This window comes from Tauraco erythrolophus, chromosome 7 (genome assembly GCF_009769465.1).
Source record: "Tauraco erythrolophus isolate bTauEry1 chromosome 7, bTauEry1.pri, whole genome shotgun sequence".
Taxonomy (NCBI): Eukaryota; Metazoa; Chordata; class Aves; order Musophagiformes; family Musophagidae; genus Tauraco; species Tauraco erythrolophus.
The window spans coordinates 33,411,907-33,421,143 of NC_141471.1; the positions used below are offsets into that span (position 1 = coordinate 33,411,907).

Genomic DNA, 9,237 nt, shown 5'->3' on the forward strand with positions numbered 1-9,237 from the left:
GTCTTCACCCCTCTCCATCCCTGTTTGTTTTGGCTTTCTGGTAGCTTTAGAATTTTGTTGAGAATAAAAATAGTTCTTTACTGTTTAATGGATATCTTCACTATAAGAACAATGAGTGAAGAAAACCAGGAGAATGTAATCTGCAGCTAATTAACTTGAAACTTTTTTTTCCTTTGACAAGTGAATGAAATTTGGTATTTGCACAACATCGGGATCAATAGTGGTCTGTCATCTTCAATGTAAGAAACTTGATGTCTGGCAAGTACAGCAATTTTTTTCAGATGGTGTGAAATTATTGTTGTAATAACTCAACAGTGTATATTCCTCTGTCATCCAGCAAAGTCTTGATTTCATGAGAGATTGATGTGTAAAAAAAGAAAGAAAACAAAAAAAGTGGTGGTTTCCAGTAGTTTGTTTTTTTTTAAAAAAAGAAAAGAATCCAAGTTAGAATGGTACATTATCCATGTAGTAAGTGTTGTCTGAGCTGAAGGAAAGCATGGTCCCTCTTCCAACCTGTAATATAAGTGATGTATCAGCTGGAACATCAGACATCTAAACACTCGAGGTGCGTAATCTTCCATTTGTTTCTAATTACACTGAATCGCAGACCTGCACTGTACCTTTTCTTCATTCAGTTGCTGCTTCTGGTGTGGTAGGCAGCTGCTGTATCCTGAAAGACAGCTCTGCTGGAAGAAAAGGGGAAGAGTATTAAGGCCATCTGCCAAGGAATACAGCAGCTGAGCGAGGTGGAAAGGAAGACAGTGAGGGCAGACAGAAGTGGATCCTCACAGTCTCCCTGTACTAGGGAGATGCCTCCTTGCTCTGCAAAGGAGGCAAAAAGAAGTTGAAATACACGCCCATCGGAACGCTTTCAGACTTTCATGTGCCCAGTGCTCTTAAAGAAGGAATTGCCTCGAGCGTTTAAACGGGAAGAGTTGAACCTGAACAGAGGGATGTCAGGAACTTGCTAATGACAGCTTCTCTTCAGGTGTAGCTGATTCTTCAACATCTGCTGTCAGCGCCATCTCCTGGTGTTTGGTCTGTGAATTACTGCTTCGTATGTTGAGAAGTATTGACGTCTGTTCCAAGCACAGACGTGTACGTTCAGTGTAAGAGCCCACTCATGCACTGAAAGACCTTAAGAGCCTTCAGAGTATTACTGAAGTATAATGTAAATGTATGCACCTAACCCCCCCCCGCCCCAACCCCAAGTACTGTCCTGTTTAAGCAACTAACCAGCTGTTCTTGATACGTGTCAAGAGGATGGTGATCATCTTGTGGCTGTCTTTAGCAGCAGTTAATTTTCTTAGTCAAGACGAGCTCCATATTTTGTACATTACTGTAATAAACTAAAGGAGTCGTCTTATGGAGAGGGTATACGAAGCTTAAAATAATACTGCATTGCTGCTTCAATTCTGACTTTTTCCCTAATTGTTTTTAGTGTTTACTTTTGTGTGGGTCTGGTTTCAAAAATATGGTAGGTGATACTGGAGTGTAAATGTGCATCACTGAGAAAATACTGAAAATGTGTACCGCTTCAGAAACTCTCATGTCTCAGAACATAAGATTTTGGTTTAGTTATCAAAAGATAGATCAGTGATCATAGAGTTTGATTAAAGTTTTTCTATTGTATTACTAATACTTTGTCTCTTCAAGATTCTACTTAAAAAAAACAACAACCAGCTGAACACAAATCTTGACATTTACATCAGAGATGTGGATTCACTTTCAGAACCTAATTCTTAAGAAGGGCAATAAAATATATTGAGTCAGACTTTGGTTTTGGGTTAAAGAGAGTAGCCTCCCTCAGGAGAGGTCTGACTTGCCATTTCAGTGTACAAGAAATGTACTGTTCTGACGTGTTGAAAGAGAGCATTTTTTAGAAGTATTTATACCTATTCTTAGTGGGTTTTGTCTTTGATATTTTCTTTGTTCGTGGTTTTGTCTTTCCTCTTGAGAAAGTAGTTCTGATCATATTAAACTTTTGTTTCTTTGTTTCATTTCTAGAGAGGCATTTTAGTTTTTATCTGCCTGCTTGAGAATTAGAGCTAATTGTAACATATTTTCTAGAAGCTGTTTACAGCAGCAGAGTATCAAAATAACGCAATTTAACTTGGAGCATTCTTAATGCTTACATTAGATGTCTTTTGACATCTTAGTTATGTTGAAATGCTTTCTTGAAGTTTATTGTTCTGGGAAATGTAGAAACCTGTCTTGACTTCCTTCAAGACATCTGTTTATCACATAAAAATAACTGGCTATAAAATAATAATTCTTCTGCATCTGTGTAAGAAAGGGAATCCAGATCTTAACTAACATACTGATACTACTGTACATCTGCCTCCTTTCACATGAAATTGTTTATTACAAAAAGAAAAAGCTTGCATAACTTAAATTGGTAACTGTAAAAATGTACCTTAAAACCTATAACTGATAGGGGAATAGGAGTGTGCTGGTATTAGTAGCTCGCATTGGTTTTAGGCCTAATTATTTAAAGACTGTCTGAATGCTAGTGGGCTTCTGGAAACCCCATTCGTCCTGTACACTTAGCACAGTTACTGAGCATATATACTTGAGAAATTGTTTCCCAGGTTTTCTAAATAAATGCAAAAAGATCTTTTTTTTAGTTACTTTGGCTTGCCTTGATGCCTCTGTAAACCTAAATAATCCGTATTTAGAGGAGGGGATGAAAAGAACAGAATGGAGTTGACCATTTAAGTATTAAGATTATTGAAAATTTGGCTAAGGTCAAAAGGCAACTACAAAAGCATATCCTGGAGTTCAAAAAAAAATATTTATTTAAAAAATTAAATTCTTGATATTTGCAGGCTGAAGTAGCTTGTATATTTGCATCTGTAGCACATACACTGTTAGACTTTTGTAGACTATGCCCTATATCCCTTTTGCTGGATACTGTCCGTAGCATCAGTACATCTGCTTAAGAAAATGATACTGCTTCAGTAGAGTTATAAAAACAGACTTTTAAAATGCGATGGCATGGGCAGCTTTTGTTTTATGTCAGGTACGCAGCTCTAGCAAGTGTACTTTGGACTGAGTAGATAAAGATGATTCTGATAACCAGTCAGTCCAGCCGCCGGCTGTGCTGTCCCTCTACTCAGTGGTGTAACCACCTTTTTGGCTTTTTATGGATGAATTGTAAATAAACAATCACAAGCCATAGCACAATCATGAAACCCCTATACTGAATACAATATCACTTCTATTAATTATCTCAAGGCTTTACTGAATTCTGATATAAGCAGGAACCTTGTAAGGGAAGCAGGTTTTGTCTTTTAGAAGAAATAATCTTCAAGTAGATAAGGTGATCCTTGGTTAACTTCAGAATGCAGTCTGTTTAAAAAAAAAAGAAAGAAAAAAACCCTACACATGTAAGCAATCCCATCCTCTACTCTCAAGTACTTTTCCGTAAAAAGTTTGCGCTTCTGGTTATCTTAACTGTAAAGAAAGGCCTGATAATGAGAGCTCGACGTAGGTTGGTGCTGTGGGAAAACAAATGGAGATAAAGCAGGCTGAGCAATGCAGAGCTTAGCTAGCTGCTGAAATGAGATAAAAGGGTTGAGTTAATTTTCTTTATAGTAGCTGGTGTGGGGCTATATGTTTTGGATTTGTGCTAGTTACTGATGATGCTTACACAGAGAGTCAAGGCCTTTTCTGCTCCTCACCCTACCCCACCAGCGAGTAGGCTGGCAGTGCACAAGAAGCTGGGAGGGGACACAGCCAGGACAGCTGACCAAAGGGATATTCCATACCATATGACGTCATGCTCAGCATATAAAGAAGGAGGAAGGGCGGACATTCGGAGTGATCGTGTTGTCTTCCCAAGTAAGTCTTATGAGTGATGAAGTCCTGCTTTCCTGGAGATGGCTGAACACCTGCCTGCCGATGGGAAGTAGTGATTGTTTTGTTTGCTTGTGTGCGGCTCTGGAGGGGAGTGAGCCAGCCAGCCAGCGGCTGTGTGGGCCTGAGCTGCTGACTGGGGTTAACCCACAACAGCCCATTTCCTTCCAAAGTGCTTAGCTGTAAAACTGCAAGCTGTGGTTCCAAATGACACAATTATTTTACTCTTTCTAATAATGGTAGATGATAATAAGGGAAAAATACAAAACACAGCAACATTTTGTATGTAAACACTTGAAATGGATTTATTTTTTAAAAAAAAATCATTTTTACAGTTGGATCATACAGTGTTCTTCTGTACGCCTTAAATTAAAAGCCTCCAGCTTTTAAAAATGCTGCCCAGTACAAAAGTGCTAATGTAAAACTGTAGTGTTTATATATATAAACCAGCACTACGCATCAGTAAGTATCACTCTAAATATTAATCTCTTCACCAGTTTCAATGAGTGGAGAAGAGATGGAAGATCAGACTTCATAGTATTTAAGGGCTTCCTTCTTGCCCTCACAGTTCAGTCTTCAGGAGCTTCAGAGCTTTCTGCATATTTGAATACACTAGAAATGAAATATTCATACATGTTATTTTTGTTGCAACTTCCTCTTCCAGTGACTACAACTACCGTAGAGAAAATGTCATCGTTATTAAAGCTTTTGCTCACATGCTTACTGCTATATGGATTCTGATACTCTATGCTCTTCTAAGCATTTTGTGAACATCAGCTGCTTCATTTTGACTGGTGAGAACGTACATCTGCTAATGCATTTACATAGGTGTTCGCAGGGCAGAGACAGGAGCTGTGCAGCGGTGAGGGAGGGGGGTAGCCTACCACTCTTCCCTGCTCCCAGCAGGTTACCTGACCTGGCTCGGCAGGGCTTGTGTGCAAGTGTTCTCACCGTGTCTTACACTGAATGCTGCTGAATTATGCAAGTTCCTACTGGCATATGCTTTCTTTTAAAACAGATGGGTTTTAAGGCTCCAGGGCTCTGCCATCATTCTCTTCATCTCGCTGAGTTTAAGTCTAGCGTCCTGTTGCATTTCAGTCCTGGTTGACTGTCTCTCAGCAAGTACTGACTGCGAGAGTCTGTAACGCCTGGTGTTACTTGTTGTCATGTGAAAAGCGCAACTGCTTTTGGAATATTTCAGAATATGCTACTTACACAGTGAAATGTCAGCGGGCTCGTATGCATAGAGACGGTTTGAGTATCTTCCAGTAATATCTGCTCTCACAGTCAGGGAAGGATCTGGAAAAAAAAGGACAAGAGATGTAGAGGATAGCATTAACCTTCAAGCAGAAGGAAATAAACCTTTCTGCACTTCTGCTTGCTTCCTAAATGTTTCTGCAAGACAAGTCTGCTTTCACTAAAAAACAACAGGTTGTTCTTCTACACCATCACTAATGTTTCAATTCTAAGTGTTGTGTTTGATGGTTTATTCAGAAGGAGATAGGTTTAATTCTGATAAATGTGGGTCAGTCTTCAACCCTATACCACTGCATAGTACCTGAATTGAGCCTATCAGCTGAGGCTGCTTTCAGGCTACAAATGTTGTTAAACAAGAAATAATAAAGGCAGAGATAATATGGCAGTTAGTCTGTTGAAAGTGGTAATCATGACCTAGATTTATCAAGGTATGTGTTAATGATACATGCGCGCTGTACATAAGGTTACATATCTGTTCTGGGAGAGGGAATACATGGCTGCACACATGGCCACCAATATGTCTACAAAATGCAAATGCTTTGGAGGGGTTTGTGCAGGTTGGTGAAGCACAGGACTGAGTACTGAGCTTCCAAAATTGGCCCCTAAAGCATCCGAGGTCACTGCTGTTCCTGCAATGTCTGTGGTACTGTTACAAATCGAATGCTGATGGGTTTATGTTATTTCTAGAGATAGGAGGATGAGCAAGGCTGAGCTGGTACCTACCCATTCCAGTGACTGTGGTGTCATGTAATTTCAGTGACATAATGGAAGAAATTACATCATTTGTGGAATTAGCAAGGGAGGAAGGCTGGACCTCTGAAGCTAATGACCTGTCTGGGATTGCTTTGAAATTTCATCCAACAAAACCCACTAGAAATTTTATATTTCTCATGAAACAAATGCCTGATAATAAGCCCACGAGCTTGAGATGCATAGTGCAGCAGGGGCTTTGCTCTGACATCAGCTTTGATGCGCGAGGTACTCACCTATGAACAGAATCCGAGGGACGTACTGGCCGTCAGGAGAAAGGTTCTTGTCTGTGGTTTCATACTTAAAGAAAACATAAGGTTCCCAGTCAAGAAGGGCATGTTACAGAAATATTTTATTTCTGTATTGTACTTTGTGTTATGAAATAGAGCTTAAATGATATGTTTTAAAGTGTAAGAAATTCACTGTCTAAAATGCCATCTTTCAACAGCCAGAGTTGCAAATTGATAGCAACAGTTAATGTCATTATTAAACTTTAAATTCCTTCATATTTTGAGGTTATGATAGCTACAGATGAAAGAGACATTACTAAACCTATTATGCTTCAGCACTACCCATTTTTCTTAGCCAACTAGCTATTAAACTGACTAATTATAGCTAGAGAAGCCATGATTAAAACTAGAACTTTATTACTTAATGAAGTGTAACTGGGAAACTTACCACAAGGTTCAGGAGAACAAATTTTTCAGCCAGTTTCTGTATATCTTTATGTTCAGCAAAGACCTTCTTGAGTGCTGGAGAGGAGATAAATGGGAACAAAAGTAGAATCAAGTTGAAAGTTCCAAGTTTATAATTGCAGCAAATGAAGAGGATTTTAAGTTCATCCCTCTGGAAGATGATCAGCTCATTTATATTCTCTGGTAAAGAGTAAGTATGATGGTAAAAAAATCTCCCTCCTTCCTTCAGATAGCACAGCTCTCAAATCTGTCTGCTTGAGCTTCAATTTGAGCATTTGACCCTTTAAACCTCCTGGTCTGCTATCGCAGTTTCTGGCTCCAGTTCTTAAGGCACAGAAAATTCAGTACAGAGGGGTAGGACTTCAGCCTGAGGCGTTTGAGGGGATTTTAATGCTCCTACAATGATTCTTCTGGAGCTACCAGGGCTATGGATGGATGCAAAGGCCTTGCTGTGTGGATCATTTTGCAGGAATAAGGGCCATTGAGTAAATCCAGAAACACCAAGACAAGGGGCAATGGCTTTGAACTGAAAGAGGGTAAATTTCCATTAGATATAAGGAAGAAATTCTTCACTCTGAGGGTGGTGAAACACTGGAACAGGTTGACCAGAGAAGTTGTGGCTGCCCCATCCCTGGAGATGTTCAAGGCCAGGTTGGATGAGGCTTTGAGCAACCTGGTGTAGTAGAAGGTGTCCCTGCCCATGGCAGAGCTTGGAACTAGATGATCTTTGAGGTCCCTTCCAATCCAAACCATTCTATGAAAAGAGCTTGATCACCAGAAATCCCACAAAAGCTCAATTTCAGCCTAGAGTCTCTGGCCAGGTTCAGCCTCCATCATCAGTAACCCTGAATACTGAATACATCCTTTCCAATAAATGACTGTTTTTCAATACTCCTGGTCTTGCTATTGGTTTTGGCTCATTGTGACACGAACCAAAATCATATCGGCTACGGGTCAAACCCTGCTGTCCTGCACTCGTTTCTGTATCCACTCTACATCATGGAATACTGAATCACCATTTTTATTTTATTTCTGCACATGGGAAAATACCCATGTGGGACAGTGACTGCAAGAACACTCCGCATGCTCCTGCAAGTTAGTGTTTCACTGAGGCTTACCCAGCAAGCAGAATGCTGGCTGGGTTTGTGGGGTTTTTTTGTTTGTTTGTTTGGTTGGTTGGTTTTTGAGGCAGCTTTTATCCAGAAACTGAAAGCCAGCTGGGTTTTTCTTTGTGTGGTTTTTTTTTGTGTATGTGTGTGATTACAAAGGGATTTACCTTGGCTGTGCGGGCAGTCGTCCAGGTGGTGGATAATCATCAGGGGTCTCTGGCTGCAAGAGAAGAGTCCTCATGAGGAGCTGGAGAGGGGAGATGCTAGAGGGCGCGGAGCGGGGCACGGAGCAGAGCGGTACCTGTGCTTGGCGCGGAAGAGGGCTTCTTCGTACGTCTGCGTCCAGATGAGCTGGTCTCCCCAGCCTGCAGGGCAAGGACAGGCGGCGCGTTATAAGCGGGGCCAGGCGCCGAGGGTTCGCGCCCCGCCACCTGCCCGCGCCTGCCGGGAAGGGCCCCCGGACGGGCGCGGTGCCGGAGGGCTTTAAATCTAGAGTAAAGGGGGAGGAGGTGCCAGGAAATGCTAGAAAATGCGTTTGCAGATTGAGTTGCAAGGAAATTAATTTGTTGAAACAGCATAAGAGTCAAAACTTCAGCAGATTGCACCGTTGTTTTTTTTTTTTAAATTTGGGGGTTTTCTTTGTGGTTTTTTTTTTGTTTTGGTTTGTTTTTTTTTTACCTCTGGAGAGTGTCTGAGGCAGTTTTGGTTTAGCAGTAGTCTCCTTTGTCTCCTTCTTGCCCACATCCTTTGCCAGAGCGCAGGAGATGGTGACAAGCAGCAGGAACATGGACATGTAAGTCTTCTCCATGACTGCTCCTGGAAGAAATGAGAGAAGCTGTGTGTTGTGGTGCCCCCCAGGCTGGTGCCTGCATTGAGGCCCACGGCAGATAAGGACGGGGAGAGCTGCAGGTCAGGTCACAAATATGCAGCAGGGTGAGCCGGAGCTGAAACAGAAGTGCTGCAGGCAGGGGCCTGGGCTGGGTCGAACATCAAGGAAGTGTAAGGTTTGCTTAGCAAATTGCCATGAAGGACCTGGCTGCTTTCTACTGCCCTGTTCACACCCTTGGGCTGTGATGCTTTTAAGATGCTCACATACGCATTAGATTTTCTCTCTTCTTTTTACATATATTGAATTTGCTCAGTGAAAAAACTGAGCAACAGTTCATTCACTGAGCAACAACTCAGTGAAACACTTTTGGCAATTCCGAAAGTACTTTTGAGTCCTAGTGAGTTCACAGTTGTACCTGGATCTCCCAGTGTTACAGCAGCCAAGGGCTTTAGCAGCCCAGGTGCTGAAAAACTCACTTGTCTCAGCTCTTCCTCCATTTTGCAGTGGGAGCAACTCAAATGAGAAGTCAGAATGTTAAGCTAGGTTAAGAGTGAGCCATTAGCATAGGCACAGCTTAATGCTGTTGTTCAAACTTCTGATTCTGTCTTCGCCCTTAAAAGCATAATCTAATCCTTACAGATGAAACCAGTAGAATCTATAAGCAAAAGAGTGGGCAGGAGTTGCTGTCTGGAACAGTAAGAACTCAAATGCAGTTCATTGGTTTAAGGAACACAAAGCA

The 9,237-nt window shown here is 41.3% G+C and overlaps 1 protein-coding gene across 1 annotated transcript; it reads right to left on the reverse strand.

Moving 5' to 3' along the window:
- Positions 1-4,420: 4,420 nt before the first annotated feature.
- Positions 4,421-8,477, reverse strand: AGR2 (anterior gradient 2, protein disulphide isomerase family member). The gene is made up of 7 exons (XM_009991789.2): positions 8,348-8,477; positions 7,971-8,034; positions 7,837-7,889; positions 6,544-6,617; positions 6,102-6,165; positions 5,074-5,157; positions 4,421-4,470 (listed from the first exon to the last, which is right to left on the reverse strand). Exons 1-7 carry the CDS (start codon positions 8,475-8,477, stop codon positions 4,421-4,423), a joined length of 519 nt encoding a protein of 172 aa, XP_009990091.2.
- Positions 8,478-9,237: the final 760 nt, after the last annotated feature.

What these genes read in the sequence shown, in the direction of transcription:
- AGR2 (XM_009991789.2), bottom strand. Translation starts at nt 8,477, where the DNA reads ATGGAGAAGACTTACATGTCCATGTTCCTGCTGCTTGTCACCATCTCC. An exon ending in CGACTGCCCGCACAGCCAAG is followed by an intron (nt 6,618 to 7,836) that starts GTAAATCCCTTT and finishes TCTCCTCTCCAG; the next exon opens with CACTCAAGAAGGTCTTTGCT. An exon ending in GCCCGCTGACATTTCACTGT is followed by an intron (nt 4,471 to 5,073) that starts GTAAGTAGCATA and finishes TTTCATTTCTAG; the next exon opens with TGTATTCAAATATGCAGAAA.